Here is a 24,212-nt window from a genome sequence, read left to right on the forward strand (position 1 = left end):
TCTCCCATCCTCATGTCTCTCTCCACTTCAATCCATACTTCATGCTGCTGCCCGGATTATCTTTGTCCAGAAACGCTCTGGGCATATCACTCCCCTCCTCAGAAATCTCCAGTGGCTACCAATCAATCTGCGCATCAGGCAGAAACTCCTCACCCTGGGCTTCAAGGCTCTCCATCACCTCGCCCCCTCCTACCTCACCTCCCTTCTCTCCTTCTACAGCCCAGCCCGCACCCTCCGCTCCTCCACCGCTAATCTCCTCACCGTACCTCATTCTCGCCTGTCCCGCCATCGACCCCCGGCCCACGTCATCCCCCAGGCCTGGAATGCCCTCCCTCTGCCCATCCGCCCAGCTAGCTCTCTTCCTCCCTTCAAGGCCCTACTGAGAGCTCACCTCCTCCAGGAGGCCTTCCCAGACTGAGCCCCTTCCTTCCTCTACCCCTCGTCCCCCTCTCCATCCCCCCTTCTTACCTCCTTCCCTTCCCCACAGCACCTGTATATATGTATATGTTTGTACATATTTATTACTCTATTTATTTTACTTGTACATATCTATTCTATTTATTTTATTTTGTTAGTATGTTTGGTTTTGTTCTCTGTCTTCCCCTTTTAGACTGTGAGCCCACTGTTGGGTAGGGACTGTCTCTACATGTTGCCAATTTGTACTTCCCAAGCGCTTAGTACAGTGCTCTGCACATAGTAAGCGCTCAATACAATTGATGATGATGATGAATAAAGGACATGTAGTGTATAGATCAAAGACGTAGAGTCAGAAGGCCATATACTCTAATCCCAGCTCTGCTGCTTGTCTGCTATGTGACCTTGGGCAAGTCACTTAACTTCTCTATGCCTCAGTTACCCTATCTGTAAAAATGGGGATTAAGAGTATGAGCCCAATGTGGGACAGGGACTGTATACAACTTCAATCAATCAATCGTATTTATTGAGCGCTTACTATGTGCAGAGCACTGTACTAAGCGCTTGGGAAGTACAAATTGGCAATATATAGAGACAGTCCCTACCCAACAGTGGGCTCACAGTCTAAAAGGGGGAGACAGAGAACAAAACCAAACATACTAACAAAATAAAATAAATAGAATAGATATGTAAAAGTAAAATAAATAAATGGAGTAATAAATATGTACAAACATATATACATATATACAGGTGCTGTGGGGAAGGGAAGGAGGTAAGATGGGGGGATGGAGGGGGGACGAGGGGGAGAGGAAGGAAGGGGCTCAGTCTGGGAAGGCCTCCTGGAGGAGGTGAGCTCTCAGTAGGGCCTTTAAGGGAGGAAGAGAGCTAGCTTGGCGGATGGGCAGAGGGAGGGCATTCCAGGCCTGGGGGATGACGTGGGCCGGGGGTCGATGGTGGAACAGGCGAGAACGAGGTACGGTGAGGAGATTAGCAGCAGAGGAGTGGAGGGTGCGGGCTGGACTGTAGAAGGAGAGAAGGGAGGAGAGGTAGGAGGGGGCGAGGTGATGGAGAGCCTTGAAGCCCAGGGTGAGGAGTTTCTGCCTGATGCGCAGATTGATTGGTAGCCACTGGAGATTTTTGAAGAGGGGAGTAATATGCCCAGAGCGTTTCTGGACAAAGATAATCCGGGCAGCAGCATGAAGTATGGATTGAAGTGGAGAGAGACACGAGGATGGGAGATCAGAGAGAAGGCTGATGCAGTAGTCCAGACGGGATAGGATGAGAGCTTGAATGAGCAGGGTAGCGGTATGGATGGAGAGGAAAGGGCGGATCTTGGCAATGTTGCGGAGCTGAGACCGGCAGGTTTTGGTGACGGCTTGGATGTGAGGGGTGAATGAGAGAGCGGAGTCGAGGATGACACCAAGGTTGCGGGCTTGTGAGACGGGAAGGATGGTAGTGCCGTCAATAGAGATGGGAAAGTCAGGGAGAGGGCAAGGTTTGGGAGGGAAGACAAGGAGTTCAGTCTTCGACATGTTGAGCTTTAGGTGGCGGGCAGACATCCAGATGGAGATGTCCTGAAGGCAGGAGGAGATGCAAGCCTGGAAAGAGGGGGAGAGAGCAGGGGCAGAGATGTAGATCTGGGTGTCATCAGCGTAGAGATGATAGTTGAAGCCGTGGGAGTGAATGAGGTCACCAGAGGAGTGCGTGTAGATTGAGAACAGAAGGGGACCAAGCACTGAACCTTGGGGAATCCCCACAGTAAGAGGATGGGAGGGGGAGGAGGAGCCTGCAAAAGAGACTGAGAAAGAACGACCGGAGAGATAAGAGGAGAACCAGGAGAGGACGGAGTCTGTGAAGCCAAGGTCAGATAGCGTGTTGAGGAGAAGGGGGTGGTCCACAGTGTCAAAGGCAGCTGAGAGGTCGAGGAGGATTAGGACAGAGTATGAGCCGTTGGATTTGGCAAGCAGGAGGTCATTGGTGACCTTTGAGAGGGCAGTTTCCCAGGAATGTAGGGGACGGAAGCCAGACTGGAGGGGGTCGAGGAGAGAGTTGTTGTCGGGGAATTCTAGACAGCGCATGTAGACAACTCGTTCAAGGAGTTTGGAAAGGAATGGTAGGAGGGATATGGGGCGATAACTGGAAGGTGAGGTGGGGTCAAGAGAGGGTTTTTTTAGGATGGGAGAGACATGGGCATGTTTGAAGGCAGAGGGGAAGGAACCAGTGGAGAGTGAGCGGTTGAAGATGGAAGTTAAGGAGGGGAGAAGGGATGGAGCGAGAGATTTCATGAGATGAGAGGGAATGGGGTCAGAAGCACAGGTGGCCAGAGTAGCACTTGAGAGGAGGGAGGAGAGCTCCTCTGAGGATACTGCTGGGAAGGATGGGAGAGTGGCAGAGTGTTGAGAGCCGGGGGGTTGGAGAAGGGGGGGAAGTGACTTTGGGGAGATTGGACCTGATTAACTTAACTTGTACCTACCCCAGTGTTTAGAATAGTGCTTGGCACATAGTAAGCGCCTAACAAATACCATAATTATTATTACTGAACTGAACCTGGAGTGGGACTTCAGGGGGACCACTACACCTGCCCTTTGCTTTAGGCTGGAGGGAAATACAAGCTAATCAGGTTAGACACAGTCCACGTCTGACATGGGGCTCACGGCAGTTGCTCCTTGGTGACAGATCTGGTCAGCGTGGTTAGGATTTGTGAAGAAGTCAGGCTCTTGGATTATCTGTGTGTTTTCTGAATCCAGGATTCTGGTGGCTCTGAATCATAAACAGTCAAGAATGGGCTGCATATCCCACTACTGAAGGACCAGGCAGAAATGTGGTAGTGGCCTCATGGGCCTGGGCCAGAGAGAGCAGGGCCATACAACCCAGAGAGAGAGCGGATCAGGTCTTCCCTCCTCCTGACACAAACTCCAAGGAGAAGGTGGGTCAGCTTCCAAGGGCCCAACCAGCCCTCCCTCCCTTTTCCCACATTCCTGCACACAGGCTATGTCCGCTTCAGTTTCCCCAACCCAATGGTGACCTGCAGGGAGTGTACTTCTAAAACAATTCCCTGGCATAGCCCAGGGGACAATCAAGGCATGGGGCATGCCTGCTCAACTGCTCTGGCACCCTACATTTGATCCACCTTCACAGTCTTGGCAGCCAGTGGCCTTAAGGAAGCAAATGGTTAAAGTTTAAAAGCAGTTTGGTTTACAGGACATTAGAAATAATTATCGCTTTGAATAACAGCAAGCAGGGTGTTACTGGATACACACCTAAAAAGATAGGAAGCATTTTTTAGCCAGGGTATTTGCAACGAAAGACCTGGATGGATTTCCATGTCCGTCTCCCATAGGAGTTAAAAATAATGGATGACCCTGGCTTTTCAGGTAGCGCTAGGCTTTTCATGAGTTTCACAATTGTAAAGTAAATGAAATGGCTGTTTTGAGACTCAGCCCCTCTGTTCGGCTACATTCCATACCTCATTATAGAAAGGGAAACCGCCTTTTTACGGCATTTATTAAATGTTCACTGTGTACCAGGCACTGTACTAAGTACCGGAGTAAGATACAAGCTAATCAGGTTGGACCCCGACCCTGTTTCACATGGGACTCACAGTCTTAATCCCCTTTTTACAGATGAGGTAACTGAGGCACAAAGAAGTGAAGTGACTTGTCCACGGTCACACAGCAGACATGTGGCTATGCCAGGCAAAGAATTTTTTAGGGCGATAGCCAGAGGGAGGCAAAAGGGCAGGGGGCACATGAGGGAAGAGGGGGGTTCTTTTATGTGTTTTGCAAGTATGTGACTCCAAACCTTCAAAGTGTTGCATTTTCCACTCATACTTAGTTTTTTGTTGTTTTAACACAAAAAAAATTTGAAGGCGACTGCAGTAAAGTAATATAGTCATATACCTTCTCATTTGATAATTTAAATTTATACAGCACCCTCTTTTGAAGCCCTCAGAGCACTTTCACATCTCATTATTATTGAGAAATTTTATGGTTTATAAATAACGTTTTATTGTAACTCATTTTAACTGCTTAAAAATTCATTTGTTAAGTTGTCTTATTTCTAGATTACTCCACAGTCCTTTCTAATAGTAATGGCTATTAAGCACTTAGTATGTGGCAAGCAAAATTATACAAAATTAATGAGAACAGACACAGTGCCTCTCCCACATGGAGCTCACTGTCATCTCCCGTTTTTAACAGATGAAAAAATTTGGGCCCAGAAAGGTGAAATGACTTGCCATGGTCACCCAGCAGCAGAACTGGGACTCAAACCTAGGTCTCCTGTCTCCCAGTCCTGTGATCTTTCCATTAGGCCCTACTTCTAGCTCTTCCATTCTCTTTCCTGGGCCTTTCAAACATCTCTCCCACCTCTGACCTGCCACATTCCTTAGGCCAGTAGAGTTTAGCATGTTATGGTAGTAATAATAATAATAATGGTTTTGTTAAACATTTACTATGTTCCAAGCGCTGTGCTAAGCGCTGTGGAAGATTATTATTATTATTAAGTACCATCAAGTCGTTTCTGACTCAGAGCAACTCCATGGATATACTTTTTCCAGAACGTCTTGTCCTCTACCATAATCCACAACTTTTCAAACTGTTGTTCCATTATCTTTGTTATGGTCTCTATGATAATAATAATAATGGCATTTGATAAGCGCTTATTATGTGCCAAGCAATCTTCTAAGTGCTGGGGTAGATACAAGCTAATCAGGTTGTCCCACGTGGGGCTCACAGTCTTAATCTCCAATTTACAGATGAGGTAAATGAGGCACAGAGAAGTTAAGTGGCTTGCCCAAGGTCACAAAGCAGGCAAGTGTGGAGCCGGGATTAGAATCCATATCCTCTAACTCCCAAGCCCGTGCTCTTTCCACTAAGTCACGCTGCTTCTCTACCCACCTAGCTGCTGGTCTGTCTGCCTCCTCCATGTTTTCCCTAGACTTCTCCTAACATTAATGTCTTCTCCAGAGAATTAGCCCCCCTGATTATGTATCCAAAATATGCTAATCTAAGTCGAGTTATTTGGAAAGATACAAGACAAAAATACATGGGGCACAGACTAAGTAGAAGGGAGAACAGATTTTGAGGCCTATTTTGCAGATGAGGGAACTGAGGCACAGAAAAATTAAGTGACTTGCCCAAGGTCACAAAGCAGGTAAGTGACAGAGCAAGGAAAATAACTCAGGTCCTATGACTCCCAGGTTCATGCTCTTTCCGCTTGGCCACGCTGCTTCCCACAGGCCATGTTGTGTTTCTGCTTCCTTCCTCATGACAGTCATGGTCCATTTTGTCTGTAACACTCCTAAATTTGACACTGCCTTTTACAAGTATTTTTTCATTCTGTACCAGCCACATACTATATCTTTACACAGCCTTAAGAGTCGTGTCAGCTTTCCTTCAACCTCCTTCTCTTCCATTTATGATCCTCCCAAGGGGAAGGAGAAAGCTGGTATGATCAGTTCTTCCCTAATGTGTGTCTTCACTCTGCTCTGAGGAAATCACACTGTAATGGAATTAGGGAATGTTCTTCTCAAGAGTGTCTATCTGGATAGAATGCACTGCGAAATGAAAATGAAGCAGCTGTGCACATGCGTGTGGCACTGAACAAGGAACACACACAGCACACAATCTTCCTTATCGTCAAGTCCGTCAGTCATATTTACTGAGTGCATATTGTGTGCTTGGCACTTGGGAGAGTACAATATAAACAAGAGACACATTCCCTTCTCACAGCGACTTACGGTCTGTATGGGGAAACAGATATTAATACAAATAAAATTTCAGATATGCATATAAGTGCTGTGGGGTTGTATGAATAAAAGGGAACAAGCCAGGACAACACAGAAGGGAGTGGGAGAAAAGGAGAGCTTAGTTAGGGAAAGCCTCTTGGAGGAAATGTGCCTTCAGTAAAGATTTGGAGGTGAAGAGAGTAATTGCTTTCAGATATGAAGATGGAGGGTGTTCCAGGCAAGAAGCAGGACGTGAGTGAGAGGTCATCAGTAAGATACATGAGATGGATGAGATGGGGGTACAGTGAGTCGGTTAGCATTAAAGGAGCAAAGTGTGCAGACTGAGTTGTAGTAAGAGACTAGTGAGGTAAGGTAAAGCGGACAAGGTGATTGAGTGCCTTAAAGCCGATGGTAAGGAATTTCTGTCAAGAACATAACCCCCACATTACGGGAAAAGTGAGTGTATTCTTGTTCCTGGGCTACAGATGATTAAGCAGGGGTTATGCGGTTTGGCTCAAGGTCATATAGCAAGTCAGGAGATAGAATTTGAATTCAGGGCTGATGATTCCCAGTCTCTCCCCCCACCCCCCGCCCAACATCAAAGTGTTTTCTTTGCACTTCTAACTGTACAGATCCCAGATTTCTCAGAAAAGTTTTCCTCTGAGCCACAAGCTTTTCACTTGCATGTGAAAATGCTCAATTGAGGCAAAAAAAGGAAGTGGCCCATATAAGCAGGTTTCATGTTATTGCATGTCTCCAGCATTCAAAGCTGATCATGTCAACAAAGAATGAAGCTTAAAACAATTCACATCGGATTTATTCAAGTGCACTTAAATCTGAAGTGGCATGGCCTAGTGGAAAGAGCCTGGGCATGAAAATCAGAGGACCTGAGTTATAATCCCAACCCCGCCACTTTGCCTGCCATGTGACCTTGGGCAAAATCACAACTTCTCTGCACTTCAGTTTCCTCATCTCTAAAATGGGCATTCAATATGTGTTCTCTCCTCTCCTTCTTAGACTGTGAGCTCTATGTGGGGGAGGGCCTGTGTCCATCCTGATAATAGTGTACCTACCCCAGCACTTAGTACAGTGCTTAGCAACAGAGTAGGTGCTTAATAAATACCACAGTTATTATGGATTATTCTTTCAACAGGGCAGACAGTTGGCATTCACTTCTCCTTATTGGTAAACAGGGCTTTGCTGAAATGCAATTCCCATACAGCAAAGTGCCACTGCTCAGATTTGGTTAGAAAACCACACGAACACACCAAAGATCTCTTTCTTCTGTCCATGGGCTTCAAGAAGCCCATTAATACTAGTGAATCCTAGATAAGGAGTAAACCTGAAGTTGTGGTGAACCCAAAGGCCTTCAGAACAGATGAAGGCCCTAGCACCCAGTCTAAGATAAGGAGTAAACCTGAAATTGTCGTGAACCCAAAGGCCTTCAGAACAGATGCAGGCCCTAGCACCTAGCCTAGGCCTGAAGTTACAGCAGATAAGAATAATAATAATAAATTGGTTAAATGCTTACTATGTGCCAAGCACTGTGCTAAGTCAAGTGCTAGAGTAGATATAAGATGATCAGGCTGGCCACTCTGACGCTTATATGGTTCATAGGGTAAGTAGGAGTAAGACCACTGCAGGAGGATGGTGCCATGTATGAAAACCAGAAGACACAGCCATCCCTTGGGGTTAAGTGTGTGTGTGTGTGGGGGGGGGGGGGGGGGGGGGGGAATTAAAAAAAAAAAATCAGCCACCAAACATTCCCCAAGCCTTCCAACTGTCAGGAGGCCGAAGCCGAGTCCCTCTGCTGGGGAGCTGGCAGAGTTTCCAGACTGGCTTTCCCAGGGAACAGGACAGGAAGAACTAAAGATCACTAAAGTCACAAAGGTGACCATGAGTGAACGCTCTACCCTCCCCTGCTGGGCCTCTCCCTCCCGGAAACCAACCCAGGACAAAACGGCAATAAACAAGAACACCCCTCCCGCTCACCGCCCCAGCTCGGAGACAAGTTTAGCTGGGAGAAAGAGCAGGTGAGAGGCCAGGGCAGAACAAAACTGACTAACCCATTCCACAGCGTTCACCCCTGATAAAAAGGAGCAAGGGAATAGGAGAAATGGAAAAAAAAAAATTGAAAGCCCTGAGGAAACACTTCAAAAATGATAAAAACAAAAGTGGACCTCAGGAGTCAGCAACTGGAGGTGCCTGTGTCAGATGATGGGTGACTGGCATAGCTGGCGGGCACCTCAGCCTCCAGTCCCATGGCATCTATCCATCCTGCTGCCCCAGGACCACTCCACCTCAGTCTGTAAGCTCCTTATGGTCCCCCCACTCTAGATTGCAAGCTCACCGTGGTCAAAGTTGTGCCACCTCTGTTGTATCGTACTCTCCCAAGAGCTCAGTAGAGTGCTTTGCACAGAGTAAACACTTAATAAATACCAATTATGATGTTATAAAAGGAAGGGAGCTCTAGGCCAGAGGCAGGACTTGGGCAAGGGAGTGGCAATGAGATAAGTGAGATCAAGATACAGTGATTAGGCTGACAACGGAGGAGTGAAGTGTGTGGGCTGAGTTGTAGTAGATCAGTGAGGTAAGGTAGGAGGGGACAAAGTGATTGAGTACTTTAAAGCCAATGGTAAGGAGTTTCAGTTTGATGCGGAGATGGATGGGAAACCACTGGAGGTTCTGCAGAGCATGAAAACATGGAGTGAACATTTTTGTAGAAAAATTATCTGGGCAGCAGAGTTAAGTATGGACTTGAGCGGGGAGAGATAGGAGGCAGGGAGGTCAACAAGCAGGCTGATATAGTAATCAAGGCGGAAAAGTGCTTGGATCATCATAGTAGCAGTTTGGATGGAGAAGAAAGGGCAGATTTTACAATGTTGTAAAGCTTGAACAGGATCTGGTGACAGAATATGTGCGCTGAATGAGAGCAATGTGCTGAAGATAACGCCATGGTTAAGGGCTTGTGAGAAAGAGGATGGTGGTGCTGTCTACAGTGATGAGAAAGTCAGGGCAGGGGAAGGACAGGGTTTAATGGGAATATGAATTCTGTTTTGGTCACCTTTAGTTTGAAGTTTTGGTGGAACATCCAAGTACAAATTGGAAACATATAGACACGGTCCCTACACAACAACAGGCTCACAGTCTAGAAGGGGGAGACAGACAACAAAACAAGTAGACAGGTGTCAATACCATCAGAATAAACAGAATTATAGTTATATACACATCATTAATAAAATAGAGTAATAAATATGTACAAATATATACAAGTGCTGTGGGGAGGGGAGGGAAAGGGGGCAGGGCAGAGGGACCATCTCTATGTTACTGATTTGTACTTCCCAAGCACAGTACAGTGTTCTGCACACAATAAGCGCTAAATACAATTGAATGAATTAATTAATTAATGAGAGTAGAGATGTCCCGAAGGCAAGACTGAAGAGAAGGAGAGAGCACATGGCTGGAGATGTAGATTTTGGAATCATCTTGCATGGGAAGATGGTAGCTGAAGACACGAAAATGAATGAGTTCTCCAAGGGAGTGGGTGTAGATGGAGAAGAGAAGGGGACCAGGAACTGAGCCTTGAAGGGCTCTCAGTTAGAAGGTGGGAGGCAAAGGAGGAGCTTAAGAGACTGAGATTGAGCATTCAGAGAGATAGGAGAAGAACCCAGGAGGGTGGACAGTGTCAGTGGACAGTGTCAGTGAAGCCACGATTGGATAATATTTCCAGGAGAAGGGGGTAGTCAAAAGTGACAAAGGCAGCTGAGAGGTCAAAAAGGATTAGGATGGAGTAGAGGCCATTGAATGAGTGAATGAATGAATGGCAAGAAGGAGATCACTGGTGACCACTGAGAGGGCAAGGCAGTTTTGATGGTGTGAAGGAAGCAGAGTTCAGCTTGGAGGAAATCAAGGAGAGAATTAGGGGAAAGGAAGTGAGGGCAATAGGTGTAGACAACTTGCTCAAGGAGTTGGAGTTTGGAGAAGAATGTGAGGAGGGAGATGGAGCGATACCTAGAGGGAGTCATGGGGTCAAGGGAGGGTTTTTTTGTTGTTGTTTTTTGTTTTTAAGGCTAGGTGAGACATGAGCACGTTTGATGGCAGTGGGGAGGCCGGTGGAGAGTGAACAGTTGAAGACGACCTGCAGGGAGGGAAAAAGAGAGGGGACAAGCATTTTGATTACATGTGAAGAGATGGGGATGGAGGTGCAGGTGGATGGAGTGGATTTTGAGAGGAGGAGGGAGATTTCGAAAAGCAGCATGGCCTAGTAGAAAAAGGACGGGTCTGGGAGTAAGAGGACCTGGGTTCTATTCCTAGCTCTACCACCTGTCTGCTGTGTGACTTGAACAAGTCACTTCATTTCTTTGTGCCTCAGTTACCTCACCTGTAAAATAGGGACTAAGGCTATGAGTCCCATAAGGGATAGCTGGAGTCCCAGCGTTTAGTATAGTGTCTGGCACATGGTAAATGCTTAATAAATACCATTTTAAAAATCCTCTTTAGATACTACTGGGAAAGATGGGAGAGTTGAAGTAGGGCTTCAGTAGCAAAGGGGTCCCCAGAAGGCAGTAGCCAGATCTCAACAGGTGAGTGGCCTCAAAATGACAAAAACAAGATGGAACCCATATCTGCAATACATAGTAATGAATCCCATCTTTCTTCTACTAGAAGCAGCATGGCCTAGTAGAAAAAAAGCATATGTGTGAGTCAGAGGACCTGGGTTCTAATCCAGACTCTGTTACTACCTTTCTGTGTGACCTTGCGTAAATCACTTATCTTTTCTGTGCCTCAGTTTCCTGAACTGTAAAAATGGGGATTCAATACCTGTTGTCCCTCCTGGTTAGAATGTGAGCTCCACGTGGGACAGGGACTGTGTCCAAATTGAATATATTACCCCAGATCATAAAGACAGTGCTTGGCACAAAGTAAGTGCTTAACATGTATTGTAATCATTATTACTATCATTTTGTTGTTATCATCCCAGAGTGTTAAGTACTTTACATACACACACACACACACACACACACACACACACACACACACACACACCCCAGGATGGCATCTCTTGGCAAATTTTTTCCCCTGTGCCTTAAGAACACGTCAGTGGAAAAAAAAAAACCACCTGAAAAAAAAGTTAGGGTTCCCCACATGTGCCCTTGACCCTCCTGGTGCTTTTGGAAGTGCTGTGATCTCATTACTTCTCATTTAAATGAATGGGGGCAATTACTGTAATGTTACTTTCCGAATGTAAGAGAGTGAAGCAGATAGGTTCAATTCTTGCTGGTGATCATGGGAAACAGGAACTGAACAAAATAACAGGTCTCAACTTCTCATCATCAGGCCACTTGGGCCCTCTACAGATGCATCTACAGGGGTTGGTTTTTTTTACCTTTAATCATCATTATCAAGTCTTTGTGGACTGCCTACTCTACACTAGGAAATACTTCACTTAATTATGGCATTTCTTACTGCTATGTGCCAACACTGTACTAAATGCTAGGATAGACATGGTATAAACTGATCAGACACAGTCCCTGTCCCACAAGGACTTCACCATCTAAAGGGGAGGGAGAACAGGTACTTCATCCCAATTTTGCAGGTGAGGAAACTGAGGCACAAAGAAGTAGCACTTAGACCAGTGCTTTGCACATAGTAAGCACTTAATAAATGCCATTATTATTATTATTATGTGACCTGCCCAAGGTCACACAGTAGGCAAGTAGCAGAACTGGGATTGAACCCAGATCCTCTGACTCCCAGGATGCAACTCTTTTCACTTGGACACACAGCGTCCCGCTTGCCTCCTTTTAAAAAAAATCTAATTTACCTTGCTTAATCCAGTTAAAAAGTAATCCTGCTTGTGAAAAAAAATCTTAAAACAGATGCCACTTTACTAGAGCAGTACTTGAGATTTCAATTTAATTGTTCACTTCCTGTCCTCAATTGGGGAGGGGTGGATAGCCATAACGCAAAAAACAATCTGCTCCCCAAAAAAAGGATATTGGAATAGAGGGTAGATAGGGTTGGAAAAGTTAGACATCATTTTTCCATCTCCTCTGTAGTCGTACCATTAACCAGTTTGCTTCTAATCACCAGATCGCCCTACAACAGTCACCCTGAATATCAGCAGCTATTACTACTATCAGTAGGTGATGAAATGGCATACAGAAGAACAGCACGGAAACTCCCAATATACCTTCACAACTACACTACACCAGTGCTCATGAAAACTACCCATCTTCCTAAAGGGACTGTTCTCACAACTTGATGATCACATACACTGTAGGCAAGGCTAAAAGATAAACAAACTACCTATAACACCAAGCTCAGTCCCCAGGAGGAGATGGAGTGGAATCTGCCAGACAGTGTCCTGTCACCTAAGAAGAATTCCTTCTTTGAGGCAGGATTAAGGAGTAAACACTTGGGAACCAACCTTAGTTCAACCAAATAAGATAGTAACATCTTCAGGCATTTGTTCTTTGAATGTATAATTCAGTTTCCCAGACTGCATTACCCTTGAATTTGTGGAATTAAAACACCCTCAGATTCACCAAAAACGTTAAGGGTTAATAAATTCTAAAATCATTCAACTTTCAAATGGAGCAACACTAACCCCCTGGGAAAAAAGTCACATGCCTTTTGAACAAATTAGTGATTATCAGCTCATTTATAGAGGCTTCTTGATGCTGGGAATGTGACTCCCAACTCTGCTTTATTGTACTCTTCCAAGTGCTTAGAACAGTGTTCTGCACACAGTAGTGCTCAAAAACCATTGATGATGATGCATTTTTATCTTTCCATGAAGTTTCCTGCCAACCTCACAATACGATGCTGTTTCCACAGCCAAAGAACTGGAATCAGCTAGGTGAATTTGCTTTCATATTTGCACAAAAAGGGTGTATGGAGTGAACAGTCAAAAACCAGAGAGTCTACCAGCTGTAACAGCAAACATTTCCAGTTGGATAGTTTTTTACAATCTCTTTATAAACTGTAGCTTTTGCACTGTTGAAAATCACTACATCACATTGCTCATTCACGCTAGCGGCCTCACCTATAAGTTACATAACTAATTAACAAACGTCCTTAAAACCTTATACCACACCAGTCAGAGCAAAAAGGCACATGAAAATCATCGTTTGAAAAAGCCAACAAAAGTGTAAATGGCCAAAAGGAGGTTGAATGACTTCTCGGCTCCTGAGCTAATATAATATCAGGGACTTCATGGCGATCTCAGTTAAGGAAACATCTTATAATTCCAATTCCACAGGACTCACAGAAGGCCAATCTAGAAATCTGCCAGAAGAATGATTGGGTGTGGAAGGAAGCATGCACTTGCGGTTCAAAAATTTTTTAAAAACGAACTAGTCAGCACTGGAGATCCTATCGGGTCTTGCAAACAAGCCGGAGCAGTTCACTGAGCTGTGTGCTTCGGTGACACTGGTTTCGCAGGCGCTAGGGGATTCCAGCTGCAACTCCGGTTTCTGAAACCTTCCCCACTCCCAGCAGTGCCGGTTTTCCTGCACACCTTCGGATCCCTCCCTCGTCCTGGGGGCAATCCCTTCTCCTCCTCCAAGGCCACCAACTCTGCCTCATGGACTCCCAATCAATGGCACTTATTTCACGTTTATTGTGGGCACAGCAGTGCACTATGGGCTCAGGAGACCCCGATGTAACAATATAAACCGAGTTGGTAGCCAACTGCCCAATCGAGGTTTCAGCCCTGAGTTCTCTCGGCCCTTCGCATGTGACGGAGTGGTGATTCTATAATAATAATAATTTGTTAAGCACGGGGGTAGATACAAGGTAATCAGGTTGAACAGAGTCCATGCCCCTTATGGTGCTCACAATCTTGATCTCCATCTTACAGATGATGTAACTGAGGCATGGAAAAGTGAAGTGGCTTGCCCAAATACACACCACAGACATTCACACATCTGGCAGAGAGGGGAGTAGAACCCACGACCTCTGACCCCCAGGCCTGTGCTCTTTCCACTAGGCCATGCTGCTTCTGTATGTAAACAAGCATCAATCACCAGGAGGAAAGGAATGGGCAGGCAGGGGGCGAAATTCAGCAGGGATAATAATAATAATTATGGTACTTGTTAAGCACTTACTGTGTGTCAGGCACTGTACTAAGTGATCTCGGGGGGGAGGGACGGCAATCTGGCAGGACTGTACCCCATAATCGAACAGGGACTGTCTCTAAATATTGCCGACTTGTACTTCCCAAAGGCTTTAGTGCTCTGCACACAGTAAGCGCTCAAATACGGATGAATGAATGAACGCTCCGAGGGTGAAGATTCACCCCTGGACAGCAGCAGGGCAGGGTGGGGGGAGAAAGACCCCTGCATTCATTCATTCAATGATATTAATTGGGCGCTTCCTTTGGGCAGAGCACTGTAATAAGCGCTTCTGACTCCTTTTAGCTTAGGCAGCGTACACAAGTACACCTTCCGAAGTTTACGACAAGTGAGAATGGCCAGTGTTGTGGGCAGGGCACCAGAAAACCAACACACAGACACACACACACCTAAGACTTCCCGTCCACCTCCACCTGGCTCCTTCTTATCTCCAGTTGGGGAACTCCACCCAGGTGCCAAGTAATGAACCCCTCCAGCTCCGCAGGGCACAGCCCCACCTGCCCACTTGGCTCCGGGCACACCCCTCTCCTCCATTCATTCATTCAATCGTATTTATTGAGCGCTTACTGTGTGCAGAGCACTGTACTAAGCGCTTGGGAAGTACAAGTTGGCCCAGTCCCTTTACACCTTCCCTACTGCGGATGTCCCTGGCCCAGCAAGGGTAGTCTGATCGATCGATGGCATTTAGGGAGCGCTATGTGCGGAGCACTGTGCCGAGCGCTGGGGAGGGTACACCAGGCCAAAGTGAAGGCGGAGCCCCCGTTGGGGAAGGGAAACGACCCCTCCCCTGGAAAAGGCTCGTCTTCCTTCAACCCGGGCCGAGGGGGACAGACACACAGAACACCTGGCTCCTCGCTCACCTGCACAGAGTCACATGATTTACCCCTCCCCCGCACTATGTAAACATTTATTGATCGTTTACTATGTGCAGAGCACTGCCCTAATAATAATAATAATAATAATAATGGTATTTGCTAAGCGCTTACCATTTGCCAAGCACTGTTCTAAGCGCTGGGGTAGATACAAGGTGATCAAGTTGTCCCAAGTGGGGCTCACTGCCTCCATCCCCATTTTACAGGTGAGGGGAATGTGGCACAGAGAAGATAATAATAATAACAATAATTATAATAATGTTGGCATTTGTTAAGCGCTTACTATGTGCCAAGCACTGTTCTAAGCGCTGGGGTAGATACAAGGCAATCAGGTTGTCCCACATGGGCAAGTCACTTCACTTCTCTGTGCCTCAGTTCCCTCATCTGGAAAACAGGGATGAAGACTGTGAGCCCCACAGAAGACTGATTACCCTGTATCCCCCTAGCACTTAGGACAGTGCTTGGCACATAGTAAGCACTTAACAAATGTCATCATTGTTATTATTATTATTAGTGCTTAAAAAATACCATTATTATTATTAGCACTTAAATACCACCATTATTATTACTGCTTAACAAATGCCACCCTTATTATTACTAAAGGGAAACAGATCTCGACCTCGAATCATCTCTTGGAGATTGGGCACCACCTGAATGCCCCCTTCTCCCTGTGACATCTCAGCACTCAGAACAGTGCTTGGCACATAGTAAGCGCTTAATACCATCATCACCATTGGAGCGAAAGCAGGGTGCCACTAAAGTTTCCTGCTTCACCACTGTCAGGTGGGGAGCAGGTGGCAGAGGGAGGTGGGCATGCCCGGCCTGCCAACCTGGACACCAGGAGTGTGATGTCTGAGTGTGATGGGAGAGGGACCGCCTCTAGATGTTGCCGACTTGTAATAATAATAATAATAATGATGATGATGATGGTATTTGTTAAGTGCTTACTATGTGCAAAGCACTGTTCTAAGCACTGGGGGGATACAAGGTGATCAGGTTGTCCCACGTGGAGCTCACAGTCTTCATCCCCATTTTACAGATGAGGTAACTGAAGCATAGAGAAGTTAAAAGCCCTTCAAAGCCTTCCCTTCAAAGCCCTACTGAAAGCTCACCTCCTCCAGGAGGCCTTCCCAGACTGAGCCCCCTCCTTCCTCCCTCCCTCCTCTCCAACCCCCCGCCTTAGCTCCTTCCCCTCCCCACAGCACCTGTATATATGTTTATTACTCTATTTTACTTGTACATACTTATTCTATTTACTTTCTTTTGTTAATACGTTTTGGTTTGTTGTCTGTCTCCCCCTTCTAGACTGTGACCCCACTGTTGGGTAGGGACCGTCTCTATATGTTGCCAACTTGAACTTCCCAAGCGCTTAGTACAGTGCTCTGCACACAGTAAGCGCTCAATAAATATGACTGAATGAATGAATGAATGAAGTGACTTGCCTAAGGTCACACAGCAGACAAGTGGCAGAGCAGGGATTTGAATCCATGACCTCTGACTCCCAAGCCCGTGCTCTTTCTACTGAGCCATGCTGCTTCTGCCACTTGTACTTCCCAAGCGTTCAGTATCATCATCATCATCATCAATCGTATTTATTGAGCGCTTACTATGTGCAGAGCACGGTACTAAGCGCTTGGGAAGTACAAATTGGCAACATATAGAGACAGTCCCTACCCAACAGTGGGCTCACAGTCTAAAAGGGGGAGACAGAGAACAAAACCAAGCATACTAACAAAGTAAAATAAATAGAATAGATATGTACAAATAAAATAAAAAAATAAATAGAGTAATAAATATGTACAAACATATATACATATAGACAGGTGCTGTGGGGAAGGGAAGGAGGTAAGATGGGGGGGATGGAGAGGGGGACCAGGGGGAGAGGAAGGGGCTCAGTCTGGGAAGGCCTCCTGGAGGAGGTGAGCTCTCAGTAGGGCCTTGAAGGGAGGAGGAGAGCTCTGCTCTGCACACAGTAAGCGATCTATAAATATGATTAAATGAATGTCTGGGGGGTCGTCTTCTAGACTACAAGCCCGTGGTTGGGGAGGGACCGTCTCCATCTGTTGCCGATTTGTACTTCCCAAGTACTTAGTACAGTGCTTTGCACACAGTAAGCGCTCAATCAATACGATTGAATAAATGCCTGGGGGTCGTCTTCTAGACTGTGAGCCCGTGGTTGGGGAGGGACCGTCTCTACCTGTTGCCGATTTGTACTTCCCAAGCGCTAAGTACAGTGCTCTGCATACAGTAAGCGCTCAATCAATACGCTTGAATAAATGCCTGGGGGTCGTCTTCTAGAGTGTGAGCCCGTGGTTGGGGAGGGACCGTCTCTGTTGCCGATCTGTTCTTCCCAAGCGTTTAGTACAGTGCTCTGCACACAGTAAGCGCTCAATCAACATGATTGAACAAATGACCGGCTCTATCTGTTGCCGATTTGTACTTCCCAAGCGCTTAGCAGTGCTCTGCACACAATTAAGTGCTCAATCAATACGACTGGACGAATGACTGACCGTTTCCGTTGCCGATTTGTACTTCCCAAGCGCTTAGCACAGTGCTCTGCACACAGTAAGCGCTCAATCAATACGATTGAACAAATGACCGGCTCTATCTGTTGCCAAATTTGTACTTCCCACGCGCTTAGCACAGCGCTCTGCACACAGTAAGCGCTCAGTCAATACGATTGAACAAATGACCGGCTCTGTTGCCGATTTGTAGCTCCCAAACGCTTAGCACAGCGTTCTGCACACAGTAAGCGCTCAATCAATACGACTGAACGAATGACTGCCCGTCTCCGTTGCCGATTTGTACTTCTTAAGCGCTTAGCACAGTGCTCTGCACACAGTAAGCGCTCAATCAATACGACTAAACAAATGACCGGCTCTATCTGTTGCCGATTTGTACTTCCCAAGCGCTCAGCACAGCGCTCTGCACACAGTAAGCGCTCAATCAATACGATTGAAAGAATGACTGACCGTCCCCGTTGCTGATCTGTACTTCCCAAACGTTTAGTGCAGCTCTCTGCACGCGGTTGGGGCGAATCAATCCGACGGCCTGTATATATGTATGTACATATTTATTACTCTATTTATTTACTTTACTTGTACATATCTATTCTATTTGTTTTATTTTGTTAATATGTTTGGTTTTATTCTCTGTCACCCCCTTCTAGACTGTGAGCCCACTGTTGGGCAGGGACTGTCTCTCTATGTTGCCAACTTGTCCTTCCCAAGTGCTTAGTCCGGTGCTCTGCACACAGTAAGCGCTCAATAAATACGACTGATTGATCGTACATATCTATCTGTTTTATTTTGTTGGTACATTTGGTTTTGTTCTCCGTCTCCCCCTTTTAGACTGTGAGCCCACTGTTGGGTAGGGACTGTCTCTATACATTCATCATCAATCGTATTTATATGTATATATATGTTTGTACATATTTATTACTCTATTTATGTATTTTACTTGTACATGTCTATTCTATTTATTTTGTTAGTATGTTTGGTTTTGTTCTCTGTCTCCCCCTTTTAGACTGTGAGCCCACTGTTGGGTAGGGACTGTCTCTATACGCTGCCAACTTGTACTTCCCAAGCGCTTAGTCCAGTGCTCTGCACACAGTAAGCGCTCAATAAATACGATTGATGATGATGATGATGAAGTACAAGTTGGCAACATATAGAGACAGTCCCTACCCAACAGTGGGCTCACAGTCTAAAAGGTCACAGTCTACGTTGCCAACTTGTCCTTCCCAAGCGCTCAGTCCGGTGCTCTGCACACAGTGAGCACTCAATAAATACGATTGATTGATGGATTGATTCCCAAGTGTTTAGTGCAGCGCTGTGCACGCGGTTGGGGTGTATCAATCACTGTGAGCCCCCCATGGGACAACGTCATCACCCTGTAACCTCCCCAGCGCTTAGAACAGTGTTTTGCACATAGTAAGCGCTTAATAAGTGCTATTATTATTATTGTACATATCTATTCTATTTATTTCATTTTGTTAATATGTTTGGTTTTGTTCTCTGTCTCCCCCTTCTAGACTGTGAGCCCACTGTTGGGTTGGGACTGTCTCTCTATGTTGCCAACTTGGACTTCCCAAGCACTTAGTCCAGTGCTCTGCACACCGTAAGTGCTCAATAAATACGATTGATGATGACGATGATGAAGAACAAGTTGGCAACATAGAGAGACAGTCCCTACCCAACAGTGGGCTCACAGTCTAAAAGGTCCCAGTCTACGTTGCCAACTTGTCCTTCCCAAGCGCTCAGTCCGGTGCTCTGCACACAGTGAGCGCTCAACAAATACGATTGATTGATGATTCCCAAGCCTTTAGTGCAGTGCTGTGCACGCGGTTGGGGTGTATCAATCACTCCCCCCAAGGGACAACCTCATCACCCTGTAACCTCCCCAGTGCTTAGAACAGTGCTTTGCACATAGTAAGCGCTTAATAAGTGCTATTCTTATTATTATTGTACATATCTATTCTATTTATTTTATTTTGTTAATATGTTTGGTTTTGTTCTCTGTCTCCCCCTTCTAGACTGTGAGCCCACTGTTGGGTTGGGACTGTCTCTCTATGTTGCCAACTTGGACTTCCCAAGCGCTTAGAGTGCTCTGCACACAGTAAGCGCTCAATAAATACGATTGATGATGATGATGAAGTACAAGTTGGCAACATATAGAGACAGTCCCTACCCAACAGTGGGCTCACAGTCTAAAAGGTCACAGTCTACGTTGCCAACTTGTCCTTCCCAAGCGCTCAGTCCGGTGCTCTGCACACAGTGAGCGCTCAATAAATACGACTGATTGATGGATTGATTCCCAAGTGTTTAGTGCAGCGCTGTGCACGCGGTTGGCGTGTATCAATCACTGTGAGCCCCCCATGGGACAACGTCATCACCCTGTAACCTCCCCAGTGCTTAGAACAGTGCTTTGCACATAGTAAGCGCTTAATAAGTGCTATTATTATTATTATTGTACATATCTATTCTATTTATTTTATTTTGTTAATTTGTTTGGTTTTGTTCTCTGCCTCCCCCTTCTAGACTGTGAGCCCACTGTTGGGTTGGGACTGTCTCTCTATGTTGCCAACTTGTACTTCCCAAGCGCTTAATCCAGTGCTCTGAACACAGTAAGCGCTCAATAAATACGATTGATTGATTCCCAAGCGTTTAGTTAAGCAGCGCTGTGCACGCGGTTGGGGTGTATCAATCACTGTGAGCCCCCCATGGGACAACCTCATCACCCTGTAACCTCCCCAGCGCTTAGAACAGTGCTTTGCACGTAGTAAGCACTTAAGTGCTATTCTTATTATTATTGTACATATCTATTCTATTTATTTTATTTTGTTAATATGTTTGGTTTTGTTCTCTGTCTCCCCCTTCTAGACTGTGTGTTGGGTTGGGACTGTCTCTCTATGTTGCCAACTTGGACTTCCCAAGCGCTTAGTCCAGTGCTCTGCACACAGTAAGCGGTCAATAAATACAATTGATGATGATGATGAAGTCCAAGTTGGCAACATATAGAGACAGTCCCTACCCAACAGTGGGCTCACAGTCTAAAAGGTCACAGTCTACGTTGCCAACTTGTCCTTCCCAAACACTCAGTCCGGTGCTCTGCACACAGTCAGCGCTCAATAAATACGATTGATTGATTCCCAAGCGTTTAGTTAAGCAGCGCTGTGCACGCGGTTGGGGTGTATCAATCACTGTGAGCCCCCCATGGGACAACCTCATCACCCTGTAACCTCCCCAGTGCTTAGAACAGTGCTTTGCACATAGTAAGCGCTTAATAAGTGCTATTATTATTATTATTGTACATATCTATTCTATTTATTTTATTTTGTTAATATGTTTGGTTTTGTTCTCTGCCTCCCCCTTCTAGACTGTGAGCCCACTGTTGGTTTGGGACTGTCTCTCTATGTTGCCAACTTGGACTTCCCAAGCACTTAGTCCAGTGCTCTGCACACCGTAAGTGCTCAATAAATACGATTGATGATGATGATGATGAAGTACAAGTTGGCAACATAGAGAGACAGTCCCTACCCAACAGTGGGCTCACAGTCTTAAAGGTCACAGTCTACGTTGCCAACTTGTCCTCCCCAAGCGCTCAGTCCGGTGCTCTGCACACAGTGAGCGCTCAATAAATACGATTGATTGATGATTCCCAAGCCTTTAGTGCAGCGCTGTGCACGCGGTTGGGGTGTATCAATCACTGTGAGCCCCCCACGGGACAACCTCATCACCTTGTAACCTCCCCAGCGCTTAGAACAGTGCTTTGCACATAGTAAGCACTTAATATGTGCTATTATTATTATTACTGTACCTATCTATTCTATTTATTTTATTTTGTTAATACGTTTGGTTTTGTTCTGTCTCCCCCTTCTAGACTGTGTGTTGGGTTGGGACTGTCTCTCTAGGTTGCCAACTTGGACTTCCCAAGCGCTTAGAGTGCTCTGCACACAGTAAGCGCTCAATAAATACGATTGGTAATGATGATGTACAAGTTGGCAACATAGAGAGACAGTCCCTACCCAACAGTGGGCTAACAGTCTAAAAGGTCCCAGTCTACGTTGCCACCTTGAACTTCCCAAGCGCCTAGTCCGGTGCTCTGCACACAGTGAGCGCTCAATAAATACGATTGACTGATGATTCCCAAGCCCTTAGTGCAGCGCTGTGCACGCGGTTGGGGTGTATCAATCCCTGTGAGCCCCCCACGGGACAACGTCATCACCCTGTAACCTCCCCAGCGCTTAGACCAGTGCTTTGCACGTAGTAAGCACTTAACAAGTGCTATTATTATTATTATTGTACCTATCTATTCTATTTATTTTGTCAATGTGTTTGGTTTTGTTCTCTGTCTCCCCCTTCTAGACCGTGTGTTGGGTTGGGACCGTCTCTCTATGTGGCCAACTTGGACTTCCCAAGCGCTTAGTCCAGTGCTCTGCACACCGTAAGCGCTCAATAAATACGACTGATTGATTCCCAAGCGTTTAGTGCAGCGCTGTGCACGCGGTTGGGGTGTATCAATCCCTGCGAGCCCCCCACGGGACAACCTCATCACCTTGCAACCTCCCCAGCGCTTAGAACAGTGCTTTGCACAAAGTAAGCGCTTAATACGTGCTATTCTTATTATTACTGTACCTATCTATTCTATTTATTTTATTTTCTTAATACGTTCGGTTTTGTTCTCCGCCTCCCCCTTCTAGACCGTGTGTTGGGTTGGGACCGTCTCTCTAATGTTGCCCACTTGGACTTCCCAAGCGCTTAGTCCAGTGCTCTGCACACAGTAAGCGCTCAATAAATACGATTGATGATGATGATGAAGTCCAAGTTGGCAACATAGAGAGACAGTCCCTACCCAACAGTGGGCTCACAGTCTAAAAGGTCCCAGTCTACGTTGCCAACTTGTCCTTCCCAAGCGCTCAGTCCGGTGCTCTGCACACAGTGAGCGCTCAATAAATACGACTGATTGATGATTCCCAAGCCTTTAGTGCAGCGCTGTGCACGCGGTTGGGGTGTATCAATCCCTGCGAGCCCCCCACGGGACAACCTCATCACCCTGTAACCTCCCCAGCGCTTAGACCAGTGCTTTGCACGTAGTAAGCACTTAACAAGTGCTATTATTATTATTATTGTACCTATCTATTCTATTTATTTTGTCAATGTGTTTGGTTTTGTTCTCTGTCTCCCCCTTCTAGACCGTGTGTTGGGTTGGGACCGTCTCTCTATGTGGCCAACTTGGACTTCCCAAGCGCTTAGTCCAGTGCTCTGCACACCGTAAGCGCTCAATAAATACGACTGATTGATTCCCAAGCGTTTAGTGCAGCGCTGTGCACGCGGTTGGGGTGTATCAATCCCTGCGAGCCCCCCACGGGGCAACCTCATCACCTTGCAACCTCCCCAGCGCTTAGAACAGCGCTTTGCACGTAGTAAGCGCTTAATACGTGCTATTTCATTTCATTTCATTTCATTTAATCGTATTTATTGAGCGCTTACTGTGTGCAGAGCACTGTACTAAGCGCTTGGGAAGTACAAGTTGGCAACATACAGAGATGGTCCCTACCTAACAGTGGGCTCACAGTCTAGGGGAAGCAGCGTGGCTCAGTGGAAAGAGCCCGGGCTTTGGAGTCAGAGGTCGTGGGTTCAAATCCCGGCTCTGCCAGCTGTGTGACTTTGGGCAAGTCACTTAACTTCTCTGGGCCTCAGTGACCTCATCTGTAAAATGGGGATTGACTGTGAGCTCTCCGTGGCACAACATGATCACCCTGTAACCTCCCCAGCGCTTAGAACAGTGTTTTGCACACAGTAAGCGCTTAATAAATGCCATCATTATTATTAGAAGATGATGATCATGATGGTATTTGTTAATCAATCAGTTGTATTTATTGAGCGCTTACTGTGTGCAGAGCACTGTACTAAGCGCTTGGGAAGTTATTCTTATTATTACTGTACCTATCTATTCTATTTATTTTATTTTCTTAATACGTTCGGTTTTGTCCTCCGCCTCCCCCTTCTAGACCGTGTGTTGGGTTGGGACCGTCTCTCTAATGTTGCCCACTTGGACTTCCCAGGCGCTTAGAGTGCTCTGCGCACAGTCAGAACGATTGATCGATCGATCGATCCGACGTCCCGGGGCGTCCGTCTCACCTTGGGCAGCTCTCGCAGCTGGTTGGCGTCCAGGAGCAGCTCCTCCAGGCTGCGGCTGTAGCGGTAGATCTCCTCGGGCACGGCGAGCAGGGAGCAGTGGCGCTTATCGATCGCCTCCACATGACGGTTGCACCGCCAAAGGGGGATGCAGTGAAACATCGCCGCCGCCGCCGCCCGGTCCCCAACCCCCGGGAGCCCTCCGCGCCCAGCACAGCCCCGCCGCCGCCCGCCTCCCTCGCGCGCGCGCGCGCGCGCCCCCGCCGCACATGCACGCGCTCCCCCCCCCCCCAACATGCGCGCGCTCCCGCCTCGCCCCCGCCCACTGAGCATGCCCAGCAGCGGGCGGCCGCCGGCTCCCGTCCCGGCCGCTCCGCTCCGCTCCGGGTTTTAGCGGCGCCCCCCAGCGGGCGGAAGGCCC

General features: G+C 46.7%; 1 protein-coding gene across 1 annotated transcript in view; it reads right to left on the minus strand.

Annotated features, from left to right (window-relative positions):
• LRRC1 (leucine rich repeat containing 1) overlaps nt 1-23,953 on the minus strand; it is a 169,653-nt gene extending 145,700 nt beyond the window's left edge. Inside the window, exon 1 of the mRNA XM_038750569.1 lies at nt 23,795-23,953. Coding sequence (XP_038606497.1) covers nt 23,795-23,953 — 159 coding nt within the window. The remainder of the gene's footprint in view (nt 1-23,794) is intronic.
• Between the last annotated feature and the right edge of the window lie 259 nt (nt 23,954-24,212).

This window comes from Tachyglossus aculeatus, chromosome 1 (assembly GCF_015852505.1).
Source record: "Tachyglossus aculeatus isolate mTacAcu1 chromosome 1, mTacAcu1.pri, whole genome shotgun sequence".
Lineage (NCBI taxonomy): Eukaryota > Metazoa > Chordata > Mammalia > Monotremata > Tachyglossidae > Tachyglossus > Tachyglossus aculeatus.